Below are 25,726 nucleotides of genomic sequence, written 5' to 3'. Positions count from 1 at the left end.
CTCATATTGCTGTGCCATATTAAAAGGGCCGGCAAAGTGCTTTCCTGCTCAATGTCTCCCTGTTAAATGTCAGGCCACATATGCTGAGAGAAAAGTACCAATGGCTCTGATACATTCTGTTTATAGTGCATTAAACCCATAGAAACCCCGTATTTGTCCAGCAGGGAACTGTGTTTATCCCCCATGAGACAATCTGTCCAGAGACGGAGATTCTGCTTGTGTGTATCTTTTAACTTAAGGAGGTCACTAAAGAAAATGTAACAATATACCAGACTGATGTATGAGAGGTTTATCGTTGTTGAGCTCCAAAAAGTACAGTCCTACAGAAGACATCACCTTGAAATATTTTGGCTTTTTTTTTTCTTCCATTACAATGCAGATGTCGATCAAGATACACTACACACCTTATGACATGCATTACTGCTTAAAGCTCAGCTAATCTATAGTGTGAACCGTTCGCATTCAGAGAGGCAGAAGTTGTGTAGTGTGCAGGCCAATGATATTTATTAATGAACCCAATAAAGTAAAGTGCCAGGCAGTGATTTGCTGAAAACCTGTCTGGCCAGTGTCATGGGTGGCCATAATAAAAAGCATTTCTCCAGCTGAGTACTAAATAAGAAAAATACATCACCTGAACTCCACACAGACGCACGGCTTCTGCTCACCACTCACTACCTATGCTGGCAAATGCAAAAATGAGGGGCAGGCCCATAAATCTGAGCAAAGCCTTGAGCCCACAGACTAATCCGTTCGAGTAATCACGGGAATAATTGATAAACCAGATAAGATTTAATGGCCCTGCCTGTCACTGAGGGACCGCCAACCTCTGGCACTTTGACATGTGTATGGTGTGTGTGGGGATAAAGTGTGTGTGTGACTGATGGCTCTGTGTTTGGGCAGATGACATCGGCGGTGCTAAAGCGCGCTGTTTAATTAACCCTACGGTGAACGGCTTGTCACAAACGCCCATTCCCTCCTGATTGAGACTCAGCGGTTCTTAGGGAATGGCGGGAATGGGGAGGAGGGGGCGTTGGAAATGGTGATAATGTGAATCCAGAACACAAGATTGCTTTTTTTATTCTATTTTATGGGTCAGTGATCTGCATTCATTATGGAGCCGGGCAGACATTCAGTTGTAAGAATAATGCTCTGCTCCTCTAGACTCAGAATAGTTGGTAGAGGGTATTAATCTGTGACGTCTTTATCTGGGCATAATTTAAGCGGTAAATAAAAAAGGTTTCACTGCTGGCCTAGATCTCCTTTCATTTAACAAAAATGAGATGATCGTCAGCTCCCTATTCCATTAGATCAAATCAATTATAATCAATTAAAACCTTGATTATTCTTGCCACAGTGATCTATTCTCCCCTCGACGGTTTAATATAGTTGACAGACTCTCACCACAGGCAGAGCGTTTGTGATTTGAGTTGAGCACAAGACAGGAAAGAGGCAGATTAGCCCAGGGATAGCTCAAACAGAAACTCTAAATCAGCTGACTCTAATCCCCTATTCGTCTTACTTATTGATGGCCAGCACACACACATACACCCACACACACAGACACACGACATGCACACACCTCTTATCTTTCATAGGAATAATGCATTCTCCAGACTGGAAGTCTATCAGAGGGCGCTGGTTCTTCACTTTAATCAATAGGCAGTGCATGACGGCAGGTGAGCAGCCCGCGTTCTGCCCCGTGTCTTCACTCCGGCGGCTGATGGTTGGGCCTGAGGAAATTTGCTTAAAGCGTCAAGCCCACACCAATTAACTTCAGAATGATGAATGCAAGGGGTGTCCAGGAGAGGATTGAGGGGTCTGCCACTTTTATGTGTGTGTGCCTGTGTCAAAGTGAGAGAGTGAAGTGTATGTGTGTGTGTGTGTGTGTGTGTGTGTGTGTGTGTGTGAGAGAGAGAGAGTCTCAGCTGCCTTCCTAAAGCAACGGAGGAGAGGGAGGGGTGTCTTCAAATAGATAAAACTGCCGGGCTTCGGGTCTAGGTCCGCCCACCCCTAATGATTATGTCAATCTGGGTAAGTGCGGCCACATTGGGGCTGTCAGAGAGTAATCAGTCAAGACTGGGTTTGTAAAAGGTGCCGGAGACACACACGAGGCCAGGCACAATGCAGCAGTCCATTTGCATGGGGAATTACCCTAATGTTTGGAAATGAGGAGGTGCAAAGGTCAGACTCTTTTGTTGAGGGTGTCACTGAGCCCCCCTGAAATGAAGTGAGCAGCATGTGCTTCTCCACAGTGCACACTTCATAAAGGCACAGGAAACCTCGTTGAGCAGAGACCTGGACAATAGGCACAAGATGGCACAACCTTTACACAGTATGGACCCTGATGGTCTGGAGAATGCATTATCCATTCGTTCCACAGCCATGTTCATAAGTAGGAAAGTTCGTAACTCGAACAAATTTTGCCCATTTAAAATAATGGAAATGGGATTAATTTGTTCCAGCCCTCTGACAAGTCCCCAAAATTCCCTAAATTATGAAAAAAAAAAAGATTTCAATTAAGAAACACACGTAAAACTTCAAATTACACAACAAATAAAATAAATAAAAGAAAAATGTACGAAATACAGTAAGAAAAAATGATAAAATACGATGTAATCTTACATTTGCAGCAGATGATTAATCCCCTCTACCAACAGATTAAAACCCTCTACCAACTATTCTGAGTCTAGAGGAGCAGAGCATTATTCTTACGCCTGAGGAGTGTGACACAGAACGAAGCTTAGATACAGCACTTGCAGTACACTTCACAGCAAACAAAACAATTGCACTTTCTTTACACAAAATTACATAAATTTGCGTAAATCTCACGTGCTAACACGTGAGAAGAACAGCGATGCGGCAGCATCCGGGAACTCGACGTTTCGTAACTCTAGCAAGATTCGTAACTCGAGCAGAAATTTTGTTAGAACATATGTAACTCTAAAAATTCATAAGCGGGGCTGTTCATAACTCGAGGTACCACTGTATGTACATTTTCAGTAAATGATTAATACAAAAACACTAGAAAGCAAATACTACCTGGATGAATGTTCTGACCCTGTCTTTCACCCAATCGACACCTTGTGCTTAAAACAGTTATGCAGTTGTCTTCCTCTGCCCAGAATCTGAAATGAACGTTTGAAAAGGTCTGATCAACTAAACCGATCCAGTTTGGGTGAGTGGTAGCGCCAATGGAGACTCAATGCTGGATTAATTGGGAGCATCATGTGGCTCTAAGGAAGATGAATATTTTCATACAGTGCAACAGCTGCCATGTTTCGAACAGCCAGGAACCAGATGTCATTCTGATCACACTATATATCCTCACAACTGAGATGTACTCCGATTGCCTAATGAAAAAAAAAAAACTGTCTACTTTGAATATTACAATATGCAGCAAATGTAAGAAGCTGACCTGTCAGCTCCCACTATATGGCAAGAACAATGGATGATGCATATGCATATAGTAGCTTATGCATATTTAAATTTTTAGAAAGCAACTTCTGGATACTTTAAAAGTATTTTTCACAGCTCTGATTCTGAGGAGGCGTCTCATCACTCCTGTCCCAGCACAGCAGCTGTGGTTGTTGTAGCCATTAGTGGAGATGTATAAGAAACGTGTAAGGTATTGTTTTCTCACTAGGTTTTAACTGGACCCACTTGGACTCGTCACCCTGATTTACATTTCATTCAGTTCTCCCACGGTGACAACGCTCTGTGGCATCTCATTTAAAATCATTTACATGGAGATATCTTTCACTCCCCTTTTAGACGAGGCTTATCGCTTATTATAAATCAGCCCAGTGTCAAGCAGAATGCATGGTTCAGCAGCACCTCTCCTACAGTCTCTCTCTCCTCTTTGACAACTGGCCTTCAGCTTTTGTTTTTTAACACCTGCAAGGGTAACTTCACCCTGTCCTTAACAAGCTCCACTGCTACCTTCGGTATAGACTTTCTCATAAAAGGAGAAAATTCATCTAATCAATCCCTTTTAGTATGTTATCTGTTTCTACTGACAACTTAAGTCCCTATTGATTAGCCATTACTTTGCTGGATAATCTCTTGTCAGTAAAACATTATAAAAATTAAGCCATTTTCAGGGTGCACATAGCTTAGCAGCAGGGTCGATTATTTCTATTCCTGTTTTTTTATGTAAGCGGCTGGCTTGACTAATAAGATTGCTCCAATATGTCATACACGGTCTGAGGCTGTTTCATGCAGCTGTGGTGTATAATATCTCAAATGTTTGGTAACACTGGAATACAAACATTCATGAGTGCAAGCAGTGCTTTCTTTCAAAAATGTTTCATGAAAAATATATATGTAAAATATGTAATATATGTAATATATATCACATGTATTATATAATATATGTATGTATTAATTATATTTATGCACGAGCGATTGACAATATAAATGCCAAATTCCAAAATCAACACATAGGATTAAGTGCAGACTAATACTATTCTGTATTTTTTTGCCCAGGTTTAGTACTTGACCAGGGAAATGAAGCTAAAAGACATGAATTATTTCAAGATGGCTACTTATTTCCAGCATTTGTGCTGCTTGGCCATATATCACATGAGTGAGCAGCAGCATACCTGTGGAAAGCTAACATGAGAACTCAAGTGTCTCTTTACCCAAATAATAAAACTGATGTGGATGAGGTACAACATCCACAGACCCTCTAATCTTACCATCTTAAATGGTGATACACACACACACACACACACACACACACACACATGCGACTGACCCCTGACTCTAGCAGCTACTCTGCTGTGTGTGAGGGACCTTTAAGCTTCCTCATTAGTTTTCAGAAGTCCTTCATTAATCGGTCCTATTCTTAGAGGGGGTGTTAATGCGTGCACGCTGCGATTGCAGTGGCTGTAATTGTGTTGCGAGAGGCCAGCAAAGAAGTCTGCTCCTCCAAACAGACATCTGGCAGGAAGTGGTAGAGAGAACCATGTTGTTAGGAGAGGGAGAGTGAAGCAAGACAAATAAAATGACTGCTTAGGTTGGGAAATCGGTGGAAACCCTGCCTGCCTAATCTCACCGATGGGAGAGCACATGGCTGTCGTAATCCAATTACGGAAGCATAAGCAATTTGTTAGACACTTCACATAATGTAACAATTTCCCAATAAACTGACTTGTAATAGCATTGCTGAGCAAGTGCATAAATTGTGGTAGAACAAAAGAGGTTTCCAGACTGCAGCTGGAGGCAGAGTGAGTGAGCAGCATCAGCAGAACGCTGCAGAACCGGGCCACCATCACTCCAGCCACAGGGAGGGAACCGCTGCCCCACTCACAGGAGCATATGAGTCGGCAGGAGACCATGTATGTTCCTCAGGAATATGTAAGTCTTCATGCAAGTGCATATTCCAGCACATTCAGTTGGAAATATGCAAAAAAAAAAAAAAAAAAAAAAAAACAGAGAAAGAAATACAGAACTAATAGAACAATAACCAACCTGAATTATGTCAGTTCCTTCAACTTATTAAAACACTATAAGATGTAAAAAGATTAAAATAAAATACAGGACTAATAAAACAATGACAAATCTCAATAAGGTTAGCTTCTTCAAGTTATTAAAACTCTGTATGGCTGACATACTAAATCTTTGATCACACAATATTTAGTACAAGTAAGACAAACCAATAATTATATAACACTGCATATGCATCTAGCTATACACACCATAAATGCACAGAAACCGATGTAGCAAATATATACTAATTAAATGCTCATTAGATACATGAGAGTAGGCTACATATGAATGCCTGACAGAAGTGTACAGACCAATAACAGCAGCCCGACTGCACCTCTCTCTCTCTCTCTCTTTCTCTCTCTCTCTCTCTCTCTCTCTCTCTCTCTCTCTCTCTCTCTCAGTTCTCTGTCGCTGAGGCCATAGTGTTGTGGGTGACATATGCACTGGCTGCAGCTCAAAGCTGTTTGGCAGAGAGGGAGAGAAAAAGAGGGTTGAGGAGAGAGCCCGTTCCCCTGTGAGTGAAGGCAAGCAGTCAAGGTCGGGGGAGATCAGGATGGGGTTAATGAAATGCTAGCAGCGGGAGCAGGAAGGGGAAACTCCAGTGGTAATTTACAAGCCTCTCCCCTGTAGGGCTGAAGGTTACCCAGAGCCTGTTGGGGAAAAGCCGGAGAAGGGGGCGAGGGGATGGGTCTGCTCCACGCCCCACACAGCCTACGGGCTGCCGTGCACAGCCAGACAGACGCACGTGCACGCCCACGCACATCAACATAGCTAGTTGTTCATTAAACAAAAGAAAAATGTTATAATCTTAATGAGGCTGTTAGGAGTGTTGGTGGAGCTCCTATGCCACACCCCTGAGGTACGTGTTCGTGTGACTGGGACCATACTAATCAGAAGGTCAGCATGGTGAAATGGGGCTACGGCTGCACCTTAACTAAGTAATAGTACTCTAACAGTAGTGCTTAAAAAGCATTCAAACAAGACACCCTCCATTCCTCCGAATCCTCCTGTGTCTCCATCATTTCCATTGAACGATACTATATTTGGAGTCGTGTGAAATTACAAAACATCTTAAGAGACTAGCATAAGACATATTAAGGCTCTGTGCTCATAATTTTAATTTTTATTAAGTCGTGTCGCTAATAAAAGCTCGGACATTAGTGATCGTGGTAATAAGGCTGCTTTAAATTACAGCCTTAATTCCACGTGATGTCCCCCACCATTAATGTGTTGCTGACCTTGCTAAATATCCCTTCGTGATGGGACTCCTGGCTCTGTCATAAAAATATCTGAGGTGTAATCTTCAACTGATTTACCTGCCGTCTCCTCACCATCAGTAATAAAAAGGGCAAGAGCACCATGGCTTCGTGGGGCTAGTTTGTGATTAGGGATGCATAATCGGACCCCGCTTTGATCGTTTTCATGCCTTATAACCCTTATAATATGTAATGAGAGGGACTCATGAAACAAGCAGAGTGCAGTGTAAGCAGGGCGGCTAGGGCAGCGGAGTGGGGCGGAGGGCTTTATCTACCTCTGGAGGCCCGAGCCTTATGATGTACATCACCGGCTGAACTGGAGACAGACCTACTTACACACATCCCGCATGACACATTGTGAGCTATTGACCACTTGTTCTTTTTGGTTAGACATGGTGCTAAACAGCAGGTGAAGGCCTGCTGGGCTCACAGGGAAACTGATGAGAGAAGAGAAAAGAGAGAGAGATTATAACGAGCGCTTACGAAGATGCTGAGTAAAGCAGAATTTATTAAGGGAGGGTGAAATCTTCCTGTTTTGCTCTGTGGTGTCGTCTGAGGGGGGGGGGGGTGGGCTTGTGTTTGTTTTTTGTTTTGTGTTTTGTTTTTTTTTGTTTTTTTGCTCTGGCTTTTGAATCAGTGATTGCTACTGTTCTTGTTCAGGGAAAGTTCAAGGCATTATTCACAAAGTAAAATTGTGACACTGACATTAAAATCTAAATGGATGTGCACTCGTTCCTCTGCCCCAACTCTCTGAGGTGGAGGTAATGAGATGCTATATCACCATGATGGAAGGAGGGGAAATCTGATTAAGATGTGTTTGCATCCAACGTTTCAACTCACTGCAAAACTCATAAAACGCATTTGCTGTCTCCCCCATAACTAATGGCTGGTTTTCACGGCTTTGACAGCGAGCCGCGTGTGTTATTTTGTCCGGGTATTATAATAATAATGAGAGCAAATTAGAACAATCAATTTCCATGGGTGGTTCTTGATTGGGGATGATGGGCAATATGGCACTGGGTAATCCATCTTCCTGGCCCTGTCTCATTAATGGCCGCGTCGCCGCAGCAACAGCCAATGGCAGCGCAGCGCTGAGGAACACATGGGGGCACCATTCCGTGAGCCTCTGTTCAATTAGCAGCAGTGGCGATAAACAGAGTGATGTATGCAGGCTCACAGATGCTGCAGCAGGCACGGTGGCTCCTTTTAAAGCTCCTGTGTATGAGCTCTGCACGGTCCGACACACTCGCAAGGTTGTATTCCGGAGTGCTCAACGTCGCACGTTATCGTTTTAAATAACCTCTGGATAAAAAACCCGCTCCCTCAAGTATTTGAAATGCTAGTCTACTTTGTGCTGACTGCTCTAAAACACCTTTGCATGGACATCCGTTTTTTAATAATTAAAAACATGAAAACTGAGGTGGCCACAAGGGGGCCTCAATGCTATGACAGATGACGAGGGGTTTCCAGCTATTACCCAAATGCTTGACTGGCCCAGGAAATGTATTGTCAGGAAGAATTACACTTTAAATACCATTAATCATTTTTATCAAAATAAACATTTCATTGGCATTAGTTAGCTATCAAATTCAATTGCAAAACTATTTTCTCCCAAACAAAGCTGAATTCCTTCACAGAACATAACTATCTCACGAGAGCTACAAATTCCATTTCACGGGGACTTACTAAGTCAAAGGACATCATTGCTTTGTGGAACATGGCCTCCTGTCAAGTGTGTGAGTGTCAGTCCCTGATTACATTCATCAGAAAATCAGCCATAGAGAGGGAGGATATTAGGTTTTAGGAACAGCCATCAATCTAAGTCACTCTTAACGTGATCAGGTACACAACTGCCTCTTATTCCACAAGAGAGGAGCGCTCTCTCTCTCTCTCTCTCTCTCTCTCTCTCTCTCTCTCTCTCTCTCTCTCTCTCTCTCTCTCATCTCTCTCTCTCTCTCCTCTCTCTCTCTCTCTCTCTCTCTCTCTCTCTCCTCTCTCTCTCTCCTCTCTCTCTCTCTCTCTCTCTCTCTCTCTCTCTCTCTCTCTCTCTCTCTGTAATCAACTACAGCTCACCGGGCTCTCAGTCTATACTCCCAAGTCATGTGTACTGATGTGAGGAGAAATGGGAGGAGCTTTACAGAAAAAGACACTAGCAGGTCTTACTATGTCAATCTTTATTTGAAGGACAAAAATTAGCCATCAGACAGATCACCACCATCTAAATGTTCTGGAACATATGGTTTATTTATCATGCAATCAACCTGTCTCATTTGTCATTAGAGTTAATAGATTTTTATGTGATAACAGAAACATATCCATGTTGCTCCTTCCTAACTAATGCCACTGAGTAAAATAGTTTAATAAACTGTGAAACAAGTTTCCCAGACACCGAACAGCTCATAATGAGCTATTCCAGAATAAATAAGGTAATTGTACAATGCAAGTGCATGTGGGCTTTTGTAGTCATTACATCTAAATGCTAATCTATAATGTGAAGCATGCACTGGCTTCTTATTATATGATGGAGAGCCGTAGCCCAGGTGCACATAAAACATAAGAGATCTCCAACGTGCACCGCCAGCATCACATTGTTGCTGATTTGATTTGAGATGTACTGGAGGTGTGGAGAAAGCTGAGGTCAAACGGTGAAGGAGTGGCTCGGGTGGCTGAGCCCCCCCCTAACAACCCACCACACTCTCCCTGCATTACACGATGCAATTAAACATGGGACAAGACAGAGGCTGGAAAAAGAGGTGAAAATATCGACCCGGCCCTGGAGGGACGTGTGAAGTTACAGCCCACCTCCTGCACACAATAAAAACACAATTGTCCTCAAAGATTAGATTCTCTCACACATGTGATGCCCCGGTTGTGAAAATACTCCACCAGACCAGTTGATATAGCTTACATCTGACAAAGGGATCAGTGTCTTTTTTAAGCTAGAGTTATCTTCAGGTGAGTCTAATCCATTATAAAAACAAAGGGTAAGCCTCTATATTTTATCAGGATTTTTAAAGGGATATAAGCAAGTGAAGTTATTTTTAAAGAGATTCCAAGCAAGTAATATATTAAATGTGCATAATATTAGAAAAATACCATGGTATAGAACTGATACGTGATATTATATACTATCAGTAGGCTCATAACTAAACAGGTTTTTAATATAAAATAAACACCAAAATGTCAGTGTATAAATTTAGATTTTTTTCATGTATTACCTAAAGCAGGAATTTCTGTACTCTTGGTCATATAACAAAAACGTTTATGTAGAACGATGCTGTTTGACAATAGCATATTCCAGTATGAAGATAAAGGGATCACGAGGGGTTTGTTGGATAGTCTTTATTATCCATCTTAAGATGTTATGCCACAAACAAAAAAGCTGACGATGCAGCAAACAAATGAGTGTCTGTAGAAGACAGGGGCAGGATGATGTCCTGTCTCGGGTAAGACTTCAGGACCGGCGTCTCTCACAGCTCGGTCTGTGATGCGCAGTGATGACGTCGAGGACCTGTGGGCTTTACACAGTGACCAGGAAGGGGGGGGAAGGGGGGGGTGCATGTGAAGTGAACTGACTGATAATGAGGGACTAATGAGCAAGGCAGAGTGTGAGGGTGGGTGGAAGGTGGGGTGTGTGTGTGCCTGTGTCAGTGGCCATGAGAGTGGGTGGAAGACTGTGTGTGTGTGTGTGTGTGTCCCTGTGTGCAGACTGGGTCTGGAGCACCGTGACATTTTGGAATTATCTAGTATCTATTATTTAGTATAAAAAAAACATACTAATATTAATATATTTAAGGTGTTCATATTATTTCATGAAATTTGTGCTGTATGAGAATACAAATAGTGTCATGGAAATATACTATATTTTTAACAATTGAATGCTTGAAGGCTTTAAAAGGTGATCAAGCATTACTGTGAGGGGGATTTGTCTTTTACTAAATATGCCACATTCAAGAACACATACATAAAACCATTAGAAATGGACGACCTTCCACAGCATGGCTATTAGGATAACCTCTTACCTACTCCAGATTTGGATAGCTTTCCAGTGCAGTGCTACTTCTAAGGACTAAACATGAACATTTTTAATCTTTTAGTTAGGATAGTGTCAGTGTAAACTGTACTTCAGTGTTTCGCCTGAAAACCACCATTTGGAGTTGTTGTGTGCTCAGTGGTAGTTGTTTTTAATGAGTTTGATGTAAGGCTGCTGCTTGGACGTCATTCAGCAGAGATGCTCCAATGAGTTTGTTTCCTGCACAGAGCGAGAGTCAAGTCCGGCAAAGCCAGTGAAAATCCATCTGAACCTGTCAATATCTCCATGCTTATAAATGTCACTGGACTGCTTTGCCTACTGCTGAGCACTTCCCTGGCCCACACAGGGGGCGGGATGGGAACTGCTCTGGATAGATGGGAAAACGAACGGACCGAGCTCCTCCGGAGACCCGCCGGCACACATCTGAGGGACACGTTTGCTTAAAGGAGCAATACGGCCATTGAAGCACTTCAACAAATCCTTTTATGGCTGTGCTATAGTTGGAATGACCTTTGACCTTTCCTTAGTAGCACAGGCATTTGTCACTGATCAAGATCACCCATTTCCTGACCAGTTCTTCAACCACTTCTACAGTTTCCAAAGACATATGGCCATTATTAATAAAATAAACCCACTACTCAAAATCTGTGTAAACATATTAGTTATAATATATTAAACTAAGGTTTTTTAATTACACACACTGTTACACAAATGCGAAGCCCTTAAGCCAATGGAGGGCTGTGATTATATGTTGTTTTTACAGTGGGAATGTCTCGTCATCCCAGCTGTGTGGTGTACTTCCAATTGGTGTAGAACTGTCCTTAAAAGCAGGCATTATATATTGATCTGATGAACACAAGAAACTTTATTTTCTGCTGATCACTCTTGCCTATTTTTCTTTTACATTTGAAATAGTATTTGAATAGCACTTAATGTAAGAGTGCTTACCTTTTACAATAAGGATGTGTTCAGGCAGATCTGAGGTTCAGGACTAACAGATCTTCCCAGATCACAGGTCACTCCTCACTGGCACAGACATGTTCCCACACTCTGTCTTGGTAAGCACACTCAGAAGGATTTACTTCGTGGGGAATGCTGTGTACTTTATGAATAATTGATTTACACAAAGTGGACTGATGATGCTGGTCATATGAGATCTTTCTCTGGATACTCTGGACACATGTAAGGGAGATTGTAGGCACAGTGCTCAGATTCATCCAGTAACCATGTAGGGTCAAGGTAAATAAGTTGAACAGACAACAGGGTTGCCAACTCTCACGCATTGAGCGTGAGACACGCGCATTTGACCGTTTTCACACGCTCTCACGCCACACTTCCGATATCTCACGCCGAAAAAAAAAAAAAGCCTCTGATCCACATCTATGATTCAATGAGTTACTAGGTCCCCCCCCCCCCCCCGTCAACAACTTGAGACAAAGTTATTTCATTTAGCATTTTCATTTTCATTTTCAGTTACAAAAAATGGATGTTACAGCAAACCTAAAACGACAGCTTAAGATATTTGGAGCTCCATAGCTGGTAATGGGCATCTATGTCTATCTAAAAATCACAAAATCTCTGGTGTTTGTAGAGGTTACTTTAAGTGGAGTGTACATTGTTTTATCAAGTTTTTTTAATAATATGTAGTATAATCTGGTCCACATTTACTTATGTACGTTCATTTTGGTAACACTATTTCACTTCATCACCTTAAAAGTCTATATCACCTTAAAGGTTCATCTAGACCAAGGCTAAGCTAGGCCACTTGGAAAAATGTCTCTGGAAAGAATGATATACCACAGAAAGTGAACATTATAGAAAAACCCAATGACCTTCCATCATATTTGATTTTGGTTCCACAGACATTGCTAGCCTATGGGCCTACTTACCACGGGCTTTCTGTCGTTCATAAAGGCCACAGCCTTTATAAATTCACTTAGCTAATTGATTTCACCCGCCTATCTCTGTGTCACGTTGCTTACAATCATGTGATTCCACTGCTCTCTGCTTGTTAACTGAAGTGGGAAACCATGTAAGCAAAAGTCCGTAGAGCCCGAGGATATCAGGGCAGACTCATCTTCTCATAGTCTAGGTTGTTCACTATTAAGACTGACCACGCCTGGGCTTTCAAGATGAAGGCAGTTGTGATTCCAGCAGCACACTGCAAACCAAGTTGAAAGGGAGCTCCGATTTGTTTTCGTTTGTTGATAAGGAACCTTTGCAAGAATTACAGGCTAAATGGCTGAGGAAGTATTGATTACATCACCAAGAAAAATAACATCAGTAAGTGTTTTTGTATTATATGTATGATATATAGATATAGATTCAATTGTATTATAAATATATTAATAATTTTTATTACTCCCTAAAGCTTAAACATTTGTTAAACGATGGGAGTATTCAATGGGCAAATTTCTGCCTTTAGTTAAATTCCAGACACTTCCATTAAACAAATGTTTTTAAACTTTTGAGTTTTGTATAGTGTTTTGTTGAATTAGGCCTGGTGTTTGAAGTCATCAGTTTGTCTTTGATGCAATATATTTAGACAGAGATGTAATGTCATAAGACATGTCTCTTTCTTCAACTAACTGCAGCTGACCACTTAGTGGTCTAAATGAACTCTTTCACTCAATTATCTTTAGCCTTTCCACCAGTCCTTAATATACTACACACATGATACTGAACACAGACTGGTTGAACTGTAACCATAAGAATTTGAGTGTGAAGTTGCTTCAAGAAACTTGATAATGATTTTCTAGATTATGATCGTTTATTTAGAGCACTAGGTTATGCATGATTAAAGCAATATGTGATTATATGTATTCAGTGATGCTACCTGGGCTTGTGTTGTTAATTTGAACATGAGTCATAGTAAACTCAACAATTGAGCAACATTCAACTCTATATAGTTGGGTGTATACCGTATCAATATGGCACACTAATCCTTCTGTCCTTTTACTCTGAATGAAGTTGCTGTGGTAAGAATATACATTGTTACTGATTAACATCCCTCTAGTGCTGCTGGGATGTCTGCTGTAATACCCTAGGCCCATGTATAAAATCTAACTTTTTAAAAAATTTACATTTGATCAATCATTTTGTAAATTCTAAATAATTTTTTTAATATATTGAATATTTGATCAAAAAATTCCTGTTTGTGTCTTGTCATTTGACCCAGTACATGAACCCCAGACCATTTGGTAGAGTCTGTCTGCTGCTTTTCATAGTAATGATTAACTTGGCTACTTTTGATATCTGGGACTGACTGTGACCCCTAGTGGCATTAGCTATTGATAGCACCGACAAATAAATATTTATCAGTTCACTCGTGCTCACATGCCCATACACCCTTGAAGCTTTGTTCTCTGAATCCAGCATATATTAAGACTGTGTTCTGTCTGCTCTGTGTGTCTGTGTAGCATCTCACCTCATCCCTGCTGGCAGTGGCCTTGCTCACTTCGTTTGGGAGTTCAATGCTATATGGATTTAACCTGGCGGTGGTCAACTCTCCGGCTGTGGTAAATGTATACTGTATATATAATTCTGAAAAACAAATGGTAAGACTAGAACTGTACTAAAATAATGTGTGTGTAGCAGACTTGGATGTAAGTCTGTAATAGAGGGTGAGGAACATTGGTGTGATGCACTGGTCCTGGGCTCCTGCAGGGGTTAAATAAAGTAAAAACATGAAGACACAGGTGATTGGCTGCCTGGGGAAAGGGCTGCTTGGGTACCAGCTGGGGAGTATTTACATATAGTAAATATTTACATTTAGGTGACGTATGCCAGAAGTGAACAAGACTTCGATTTGCTGATACACCTCACCATGATATACAGCAATCGCATTTGGATCGTTCAGATTGGACAAGTGCGGTCAGATGATTACACGGACGGCGGAAGGTAGTCAGATTTGAGGGGGTCATACTGCCTGAAGGTAACGCAGTAACAGGAGATGTTACAAGTACCTTGGAATTCCATAGACAAACAAAGAGTGAGGCAGGTCCTGAGAAGGCAGCTGAATGGGAAGAAAAAGATCTGGGCTCACACCTACGCTCTGCCATAAGCTGGACAATGGAGGAGATTGAGATGAAGACAAGGAAATGTCTGAAGGCGTGGAGGGTTACACCCCAAGACGAGCACTCTGAGACTACACACAGTGTACAGTAGGAAGGGGGGCTGGGCCTGGTGAGCACCAGAACCTCTATCCAGCATGAAAGTTCAAAGATTCAGGAAGATGCCCTCAAATGATGGAGCACTTGGTGAAATCCAACATCTGAAATCCGAGATGGAAGTGAACGAGGAGGAGCAGGAACCATCATGGGAGGACAAACACCTTCATGGTATGTAACACCAGCAAATAGAGGAAGTGACTGATGGGGAGAAAACCTACCAATTGCTGGAAGAGGCTGGACTGAAAGACATCACAGAGGCATTAATCACAGCAGCACAGGAGCCGGCACTGCACACAAGATCAATAGAGGCTGGGACCTACCAAACCTGGCAACACCTCAGATGTGAGCTGCGCAAAGAAGAGCCTGAGACAATCCACCACATAATAACAAGGGTGCAGGAAGCTAATAGGCAGAGCATACATAGAACACCATAACCAAGTGGCCAGCAAAGTACACAGAAACCTCTGTGCATCTGGGCTGTAGTGGTGGAAAAAACAGCAGAAAAGGGCCACAGTGATGGATGAAGCTATCCCAAATGTGAGCAACACCAGAAACAAGGAACACTAAGCTCAAGAAGTATCAAGGACTCGGAGAGGAGATAGAAAAGATGTGGGAAGCCTAGGGCTATATGCCTATATGTCCACATAACCAGCTTCATGAAGCAGCACCTATGGTGCTTTTCCATCAGTCCTGAAGACATTCTCACACATGCAGAGCACTTGTAGTGTGAGGAACTGAAGTTCTGAAATAAAATTGTTTGCTCAAGATGCACTTAAAATTGTGTGTGTTGAAAATGAATTCATATACAACACCGTTCCCAAATTATTTGTCTTCTAAACAAATTTAAGCATAATCCATTAGATAAAATGCTTTGTTTTACTATTAAGAACATGCATTTAGTTTGGTGTGTCCAAACTTTTGACTGGCCGTGTGTATTTATATATATTTAATAAAAAAGCCAGCATGGCCTACCCATACCCATATATTAAAATCTTCTGTTATTGATCAATATGTCGTAGCTCTAGAACGTACTGCAGAAAGGTTTCTATAGTGGCAACGTGAACAGTAGCTCCACAGAGGCGGAGCTCCGTGTGAGGGGTTGTCATTGATTGGATGAGGAATGTGGATGGTATGGGCTATGTGGCTAAAACAAACCCTGGTTTAAACTCGGGGAATGTGGTCCATAGTACCTCGCCATGGTTCTCCTACTGCTTCTAGAAGAAAAGAAATGACTACTATGTTCTGGAATGACAGCAGACTGAAACATCATGGAGATGTCTGTAGCTGTAGGGTTTATTTGTCAAAAATGAGTAGCTGCAGAGTTGGATAAGTCAGTGATACAGTGTTTCAGCCATGTTGTGCTGCCTCTAGCATATCTTCATGTACAGTAAGTGGAGATCTATTTGCCTTGCATCATTAGTCTGTTAATGAAGAAAAAATTCTAATTTTCCTGTTTATCTCTTTGTCTTATAGCAGTTACATTTCCCCTGAAAGTGATTTTGATATTTGCTTCATCAGCACTGTACACACTGACTACAGATTTCATGTTGCACAAAAACTGTTCTGAGTTGTAGAACATTCTGTCGATATATAACACAGAACAAACTTTCATCTTCCGAACCCCTTCAATTCGGTCCAGGCTCAGTCCTTATTCACATCATGCCAATTTGGAGACACCGGTTGACCTAACGTGCACACCACTGGGATGTGGGAAGAAACCAGACCACATGGTTTCTTCATAGGTGCAGGAAGAACATGAAATCCCACCCCAGGGCGAACCACCGTGCCACCGCACACAGACCAGGAAGGTCTTGATATTTGTTAGAATCTTATAATCAGAAATAACATGGTTCACGTAGTTCTACTCTTCAGTTGTTTAAAAGAAAAAAACTCAACTCTAAAATTTCAACTTATTGCAAAAAATATACAGGATAAGATAAACGCACAGATATTCAGTGAGAATGTGACCTGAGAATGCAGAGTGAATGGGTGTGAGACAGAGCTGGAGAGAGACAGGTACAGAGGGACAGAAACCAAATGCTGATTGAGCCCTGTGCCTCCACTCTCACAGGAGATTCAATTCTGAGACATTTTATCCAAAATATATTTAATGATGAAATACTGTTGCTTACATTTTAGGATATGATATAAAGTGAAATTTATATCATGATTGTGGGTTATTATGTGATGATTTCTCTCTTCTCCCCCCCCCCCCCCTCTCTCTCTCTCACAGTATATTAAGGACTTCTATAACCATACCATTGTGAGTCGAAATGGGACCGGGCTCAACGGAGAGGCCCTGACACTCATGTACTCTCTCACCGTGTCCATCTTTGCCATTGGCGGCCTGATCGGCTCTTTGATGGTGGGTGCGCTGGTCACCAAATTTGGAAGGTAAGTCGAGAGGAGGCCCCAAAACATCTGGCTCCGACTGGTCACTCTGCCAGATACTCCCCAGTGTGTGAGGACCAGTGAGATGGTCATGCCACCTCATCTGTTAGCCTACGTGACCTCCCTTACCTCTGTGGTTGACTTTGGTCACATTATGGAGGGGAGACAGTGTTCTCGTACTGCCCTGCACACTCCAAACTAGCGATACAAACTTTTCATTACAGAATCGTTCATTTGAGTATGAATGTCGGACATAATCGGAGCTCTTTGGCGTGGCCACCGAGGGCCAGAGGCATTCCAGCACTGCTCTGGGCGTCTCACGGGAACCTCGAGATTAGACTGCAGACATTTAAATGCAAATGAAAGATGATGATTCACAACTCCATTTAATGTACTAATCAATTTTGGCCCCGGCAAAGTGTTTTATAGGACTAAGGCCATCATAGTGCGGAGCATGGCACAGCTGGGTGTAAATCAGAGGGAAGGTTTACCACCTGATAGAACTAATCAAGGGGACCAACTATTTTACTCAGCACCGTGGTCGTGGAACATCAATTATCTGGTTTTGATAGTTAAACTCCCTGGCGGTTGGCTGTTGAGCATAAGTGCCCCGGCTTAATGAGTGGTGGCAAGAACAGGACTCGGTGTGTTGTTTTTTTTTTCAGGAAGGGAACTGTGGTCAACTCGACCGTGCTGGTCTTCATCGCTGCCTCCCTTCTGGGCTTTAGCAGAATCTCTCATTCACCCGAGATGGTGATATTTGGTCGTCTCGTCACAGGAGTACATTCAGGTAACATGGCGTCAGAAATTAAACAACGGAGTAAGTTAACGCAGCTCAACTTAACCTGTGGTGTGTCCTTCTTCCTGTTCCAGGGATCTCTCTGAGCGTGGTGCCCATGTACCTGGGGGAGATTGCTCCTAAAAACCTTCGAGGTTTCCTGGGCCTCATGCCCAGTATTTTTATCTGCGTTGGGGTCTTCTCTGCTCAGCTTCTGGGTCTTCATGAGCTCCTTGGAAAGGTACACGTGCTATCGCAAACGTATAAAACCATAGCGCAGTTCTGCTGAGCAGTCTAAGACGAACACGGGCAGAACTGGATGGTGCTGTATTTCACTGTGGCTAGGTGAGGATTATAGATTAGTTCTTCACGTGTTTCGTACTGCGTTGACTGGCAGGAAGAACACTGGCCCTTGTTACTGTCCCTGGTGGTTGTCCCAACCTTCATCCAGCTGATGCTGTTGCCATGGTTTCCAGAAAGTCCTCGTTATTTGTTAATTGAGAAGCATAATGTTCACGCCACCATCACAGGTGAAATATCCATCTTGGTTAATTCTCTATTGTTTTAGGGTAAACTTCATTTTCCATTCGTTTGCTGTGATATAAACCCCTGTTTTTGAACGTGACCCATGTTGTATCGCACGGCCTCGTGTCCCGCAGCTCTGAAGTGGTACAGGGCCAAGTGCAACATCCAGGCTGAGATTGAGGAGATGCAGGAGGAGCAGCGTTCTCTGTCCACGGTGGAGACCGTGTCCGTGCGGCAGCTCCTGCTAGACCCCACGGTGCGCCGACAGGTCCTCTCCGTGGTCGTCATTAACGTCGGGATGCAGCTGTCCGGTATTGACGCGGTAAGGCCGTGTTCAGGGGGTTTTTTTGCGGTTCACTGCAGTGATGCGAGTATGCCTGTAACAGCCTGGATCCTTCCTCTGTGTTTTGTATAACCTTATGTGATGAAACATATGTGAATGGATATAGATATACATATTGAATATACGTACATGGGTATTTGTTTCCTCTCTTTTTTTTGAAAGTCTACTTGCCAAAATATTCATGTTTTTTAGCCATGAGTCGACTGAATACTTTGCATAGTATATGAGTGCTGTCCAATCGGCCGTACTAATTGGTTTCTGTCTTGTGGATTCAGCCTATCAGGAGAATTCTTTAGGAGTGTAGCCTGTTTATAACCAGAAGTCCCAAGTCCACACTTTGTTAGTGTAATAACAGAGAATATTAGAATCCCAAAGCCCCAATCTCACACAGAACTTGCCAAGATATTTCTAGAATTTGTTTAATGCCTCTGATTTGCTGTACCCTATCATGGCAATAAATGAAGGTATTATGAAAAAAATAAATACAACAAAACTTGCATCGTTCACATCAAACTGCATAAATGAAAGTGATTATTTCCTAAAATATCTCAAATGCATTTTAAAGGAGATGAAGACCTCCTTTAGAAGCCCTAATAGAAGAAGATGGTGACTATAGATTGCAATTATGTATAGGATCATAAATGTGCCTACATTTAAAGATCCAGAGGTGTGTGTGTGTGTAGGGGCGTGCGTGTGTCTATATACGTGTGTGTGTGTGTGTGTGTGGGGTGTGCGTGTGTCGGTATACGTGTGTGTGTGTGTAGGGGTGTGCGTGTGTCGGTATACGTGTGTGTGTGTGTAGGGGTGTGCGTGTGTCGGTATACGTGTGTGTGTGTGTGTGTGTGTGTGTGTAGGGGTGTGTGTGTGTAGGGGTGTGCGTGTGTCGGTATACGTGTGTGTGTGTGTGTGTGTGTGTGTGTGTGTGTGTGTGTGTGTGTGTGTTTGTGGGGTAAATGGGGCTGACAGGTGGCGAGTCTTGGCTGAGTTGAGTCAGAGCAGCAGGAGGGAGGCTGGCCGTGTGTGTCCTCTGCACTCCCATCAGCTCTAAAACCGTCTGTGTTCCCTCTGATTACCCCCCTGCCTAAACTCACACACACCCCTCCAGCCTCAAAATTGAATCTGAAGTGTTGTACACTGTAACCACGCAGCCGCGATACGCCACCTGTACGCGCCAAAACCACCGTCTCCCTCCCTCGTGCTCTCACACCAGGGCCCTGGGCTTCACTATCTCTCTCTTTCTCTTCTGGACAACAGATCTGGTTCTACACCAACGACATCTTTCAGAAGGCAGGAATTCCTGCGCCTGAGATCCAGTACACCACCGTAGGAACTGGAGCCATAGAAATCATTGCAGGTTTAATAGGGGTGAGTCTTGTTTTTCAAAAAAAAACCTCAGCAAAAAAAAAATCATCACATTTGGCCCATAGTTGCAAATCAGGGCTGTCGCAGACGCCGTCATAACTGTTAACAGCGTAGCATTTGTGCTCTTACATGTTTCTTTGTGACACGGTAGAAGTGTTATTGAAAAGTCATGGGTGTTGAGTGAAAATGAGTAGCTCCCCGTAGCACCGTGCCGGGCTTGTGCGGGAATCGGGTCCGTCTGAGCTCCCTCTCCCTCCGGAGCCTCTCTGCTCCTCCGTCTGGTCCGTCTGATCCGCTTTGCTTTTCCCTCCATCTTCTCCACCTCGCCTTCTCTCGTTTTCCGCTCTGACACTCGTAGGGAACGCCGTATGAGATGAGGCGGGGGCATTAGAGAGACGGATGAGCCTCGCTCCCGACGGCTCCTTCCCTGGGTCACATCTCAGAGCCGTAATGGAGGCCAGACGCGGGCTCCCTCTCTCCCAGTCGCATCGCTTAGCCAGGATTTAGTGATGCACCAGCAGCGACTGGAGGGGGCAAGGCGTGCTGTTAGTCAGGAGAACTCATTGCTGTCAGTGTCAATTGGTCCTCACTTGGGAGGCGAATGGCACACGGGAGGAAGGCCAGAGATTGGTTATAAAATTACAGCTATTCATTCTGCTGTCAGCTGCTCTCTGCTCACTGCTTTGGCTCTCATCTTTACTAGCACTTAATGACAAATATAACATTCCCCTCATATTGTCCCACAGTCTGAACTGCTGTTGGAAAGTACAGTACCAAATGTGATAAGGAACCGAAGTGGAATTACAACAGCGGTGCCATGGCTGCTACCCTGCAGGATTGACCGGGGGGTGGGGGGGGGTGTTTGAAAGGCTTATGGTCTGGTACCTGCAGCGCTGAATGAAATCCTGCTAGTTCTATCAAGCCTTTAAATATTTTTTTTGTTCTAGAAAAAAAGTGTCACTGAAAATCAAGAGAATCACTGATTTCATACCAATTCATATGTCCTTAGTGTTTTACCATTGAACGGCTTGGAAGAAGGCCTTTGATAATTGGAGGTTTTGGGGTTATGGGAATGTGTTGTGCTGGAATAACACTTTCCCTCATACTACAGGTGAGTCATACCACAGCTATTTAAACTACTTATCTGTACATATACAAGATTTGTCATGTGACGTAACAATATGAATATGTAGCTTGGCTTGTGTCGGTGTTCTGGGTCCTGTGAAAGTGCTCTCCCTCCTCCCTCAGACACACGTGCACTTCATGAAGTATGTGAGTGTGGCCTGCGTGGTCGGTATCATCGCTGGGTTCTGTATAGGACCAGGTGAGTAGAGCACCTGTTTCCTCTCTTGTTTTTAAAGTGCGATCCATCAAAACCATACTTTCATCATGTCAAATGGTGCTGTCTTGCTGCATATGCTCAGACATGGTCTCTAGAGTATTGTTTAGACTGGATCAACAGATGGCCATCCTTTGACCCCAGATTCCTATGACGATGTCTGGAAATAGGGAAATAGCGACACCTGGAGGCTGAATGTTAGACCACATATAAAACTGCCCATGATGTTACAAGTCTAACATTTCTTTACCTTACACCAAAAAATATATAAATATATATGTTGATTTTTTATTATATTAATTGATTTATACAGTTACCAACCACTTGGTGCTTCATAAGCATACAATAATAAACCTGTGAGCACAACTCACCAGTATCCCCAGTATCCCTCTCCCACTGGTCAGCTTTTCACTACAGGACCACTGATGACCAGGTGTTTGGTTGATGGGCCATTCTCAGCACACCATTCTAATAGCTTGCTTTTGAGTGTTGAGCAATTTGTTAGTCGCTCATCCAAAACTATCCGGCCAACAGCAGTTTTGTCATGAGAATGTGAGCAGTAATGAAGGGCTAAAGGATGACTAACACAGAATTCCAGCAGTGGAGTCTCACAGCACACTTATAACATTTTCCCAATAAAATGGGGTTTGGAAATGCAACATGCTGCTGTCTACAAACTTTACACCTGTGACAAACTTCAATGACATTACATTAGTTAGAAACCTGGAGATGCAAAGATATTTCGTAAGTTTATAAATGCAAAAGTTTTTTTTTTTTTTAGGAATATATCAATATCAAGCGCAGAGTTTATGCATATACCACAGGACCAAAGCACAGCACTGCCGGAATGATGAATGAGACCACATGTGCTTTACTCCACTGATGTATTATCCAGCCCCACTCCAAAATCTATAATTCATTCTCAGGCCGCAGTCTCAATCGCTGTAATTACGTCTTTAATTAGGATTTTTTATGGCTCATTGTTCATAAACAATGATGAATATGGCTTTTTAAGACAAAAATCCTGCATGAACAATGAATTACAACCAGAGTTGCATATCAGTTTAACTGCAGAATGCCTTCTCCTGCAATTATCATGCACAAATAATGAAGCTGCCGCTTGGCTTGTTCCTGAATTCATTAGACTTGAAATAACACCTTGCGCCTGCTTATTTTTCACTTGTAACCAAAAGGGATTAGAAGTTAAGCACTGGAACAATCCCCACTTCCTGCGTATTGAGATAACGAGCACCTCGTAAAGCTAGTTTATTGTTCTCCTCCCACTATGAACTGTTGCATTATGGAAAAGCAGTGCCCATGCGCATATATGTATATACATACATATATGTGTGTGTGTGTGTGTGTGTGGCCATTTGTATTTATTGTAAAGGAAACGTGAGATGTGCACGATTCCTCAAGCCAATGTTTTAAGTCAAATCTTATGTGTTTGATGCTTTGGATTGTGTGTGTTAGTTTTTAAGTGTTTCTTTCCTGATCGTGGCTGTGTTGTGTGTTTTTCAGCGGGAGTTCCTTTCCTGATCACGGCGGAGCTCTTCACGCAGTCCCACCGTCCGGCCGCCTACACCGTGGGAGGCTCCCTCAACTGGATGGCCAACTTCACCATTGGCTTCATATTTCCTTTTTTGCAGGTGCTGTTTCCCCTTTTTATCTTTACCACTTGTTAGAAAGCACAACCAAAATCCAATCCAATAGAAATTTGCCCTGAAGAGAGTTTGAATGAACTTAACCAATATCATTTAACCAACTATTGGGCCCTGCAGAACAGGACCAGGGCAAATTAGCAGCACTGAATGCTGCCAAAAGTCCATATGGCAGTCTAAACTTCAGTGTATTCAACCGCCAACCACACTGTATGAGGTTTAAGGTGGCAATGAGATATATAGACCTTCCTAGATGCCTCAAACACTTCCGTATCATCTCATTCCTTTAACCAAAAGCTAAAATACCTTTTCCTCTCCTGTCACAGATGTCTGCTGGGTCCTACTGCTACCTGGTGTTCTGCAGTGTGTGCTTGGCTGTAGCTGTCTACGTGTTCTTCATCATTCCTGAGACAAAGAACAAAACCTTCGTGGAGATCAGTCAGATGTTTGCTACCAAAGAGGCGTTGGTGGAGAGCCAGGCTCTGAACCAAATGGATCAACTCCAGTTGAAGAAGATGAATGGATATGGAGCCCTGGAAAATAACTCATTCGAGTCTGACAGTTCGTCCTCCTGCCCCTGAACCCAGACAGAGAGAGTTTTAAAAAATGTTCTACATATCTGCTAACGTTCTTATGATGGATGTCAGAGTATGCTGAGAATATTCGTGTATTTGTGTCCTTTCATGTTTGCTTAAAGCCCTTGTATCTGTATTCCCTCCCATAACGTTTTTAAACAAAACATTATTTCCTGAATCAGAGGAAACACCGATATTCACTTTGGTAGGACAATAACTTGTTTGATCTTATTTAGATTACAGTATAACTTGGACTTATTTAATAAAAATGAAATTTCAGTACACTGTTTGAATTGTATGACAGGATGTGATAAGATGCAGTAATATTAAGATTCTCAGACTTTATTCTGATATCTGATTGCAAGAATCTTTGTAGATAAGATTGCTGATTTATTTTAATGTGGTTGTTGCACTGCTAAGATAACAGTTGAATCTGGTTCAATTCATGATATGGCAGTTTTTATTTTGAAATTAACTAATGTTGTGTATATATGATTTGAATGTTATGTATGAACATTGGTGTTAAAAAAACCCCAGAGTTTATTTTCTAATATAACTGTATTTAACCTAATGTGCACTGAGATTCCTTTTAAGAATATTCATGGATTTTATTACATTACAAATAAAAGAGTTTTAAATGAATCTGTGGTAGTCCATTTATTGGACGCATCAGGGGGCAGGGTGATAAAAGCTTACCAAGCAGGATCTGAGGAGAGATGTGGCACTTTCTGCCAAACACCTCCAGTGCCAACTCTGAGCAGCTTCATTAACTCACTGAGGAGGCGGACTTGATGCTTAATTAAAGAAAAGGGTTATCTTTCCACCCTCGTTCTATGAGTACTGAGCTCGGCTTCATTATCAATCACCTACAGCCAGACATAAGCCTTGAAAAGCTTTTTATACAGGACTTTACACATGGTCTTAGCGTTCTCCTCTCTGAAGCACAAGGAATAGTTACCATATTTTCTCTCACTCCACTAGACGTAGACCGTAACTGCCTGAATCTGATTAGGTTTCAATTCAATTTCGACAAAATATCACATTAACAACAGAAAGTAAAGAATATGCGGCAGGTAAACAGCTCCCAGCAAGGCCAGGATCCCACATCTCTGCGGTCTGCGGTCCAAATGTGTGTCTCCTCTACAAACACGGCGTTCACAAGCTGCCATGGACGGAGGCTGTGGCGGCGTAACTAAAAGACGACCGGCGTCTCGGTCCGTCAGGTGTGCAGAGCCGCGGTGAGCGCACTGCTGGCTTTGCGAGCCCCTAGGCGGTGCACTCCATCTGTGTGAGCCTCTCCGCCTCCCCAGAAGATGCCCGCATAGATAAATGGTATGAAACGCCTGCGTCTCCTGGTGCAGCAAGAGAAATGGCAAGCTAAATTGTGTCTGGCTTTCGGTTTCTGAGTCTTCATCCACTGGGCTCAAGGTGAATGGTTCAATGTGATCTCACAGGGCCTCCACAGCACAGCTGCACTCTCCGAGTTCATTTTCACAGCCAACCACACAGGACTTACAGTTCCAGCCAACATGACTTCGGAAGAATACGCCAAAAAAAAGCCATGTAAGATAACACGATATCTTGTATGTGCACATAAGGCATTAGTATGTTATTTCCACCCGTGTCTCCCTCTGCCGCTGCTGAACACAGGGATCTCAGTTATTCTTACGTTCCTTGCACAGCACTAAAAAGAGAAGCTAATATTTCACTCTGAATTGACTCCCCTGATGGAATGACTGTCGTCCTGTAGGTCAGCAGGAGGAAAGGATGTTGGTCTAATTAGCAGCAGAGGAATCTACCG

General features: G+C 42.8%; 1 protein-coding gene across 2 annotated transcripts in view; it reads left to right on the top strand.

The window, feature by feature from the left end:
* The window catches only part of slc2a15a (solute carrier family 2 member 15a), a 31,668-nt gene extending 7,101 nt beyond the window's left edge, over nt 1–24,567 (top strand). Inside the window, exons 1-12 of one of the 2 annotated variants that reach the window (XM_076974345.1) lie at nt 12,784–13,062; nt 14,199–14,297; nt 17,185–17,345; nt 18,008–18,132; nt 18,216–18,361; nt 18,518–18,650; nt 18,780–18,967; nt 20,243–20,353; nt 21,360–21,461; nt 21,599–21,674; nt 23,211–23,338; nt 23,677–24,567. In XM_076974345.1, the coding sequence (XP_076830460.1) occupies nt 13,018–13,062; nt 14,199–14,297; nt 17,185–17,345; nt 18,008–18,132; nt 18,216–18,361; nt 18,518–18,650; nt 18,780–18,967; nt 20,243–20,353; nt 21,360–21,461; nt 21,599–21,674; nt 23,211–23,338; nt 23,677–23,931 (1,569 nt within the window). In that variant the 5' untranslated portion in view covers nt 12,784–13,017 and the 3' untranslated portion in view covers nt 23,932–24,567. Of the gene's footprint in view, nt 1–12,783; nt 13,063–14,198; nt 14,298–17,184; nt 17,346–18,007; nt 18,133–18,215; nt 18,362–18,517; nt 18,651–18,779; nt 18,968–20,242; nt 20,354–21,359; nt 21,462–21,598; nt 21,675–23,210; nt 23,339–23,676 lie in introns of those variants that run through there. The other variant, XM_076974346.1, reaches the window with a different exon arrangement.
* The last annotated feature ends 1,159 nt before the right edge of the window (nt 24,568–25,726 follow it).

This window comes from Brachyhypopomus gauderio, chromosome 15 (assembly GCF_052324685.1).
Source record: "Brachyhypopomus gauderio isolate BG-103 chromosome 15, BGAUD_0.2, whole genome shotgun sequence".
In the NCBI taxonomy this organism is placed as follows: Eukaryota; Metazoa; Chordata; class Actinopteri; order Gymnotiformes; family Hypopomidae; genus Brachyhypopomus; species Brachyhypopomus gauderio.
Note: the sequence above shows the minus strand (reverse complement) of the source record. Positions and strands in the feature narration are given on the sequence as shown.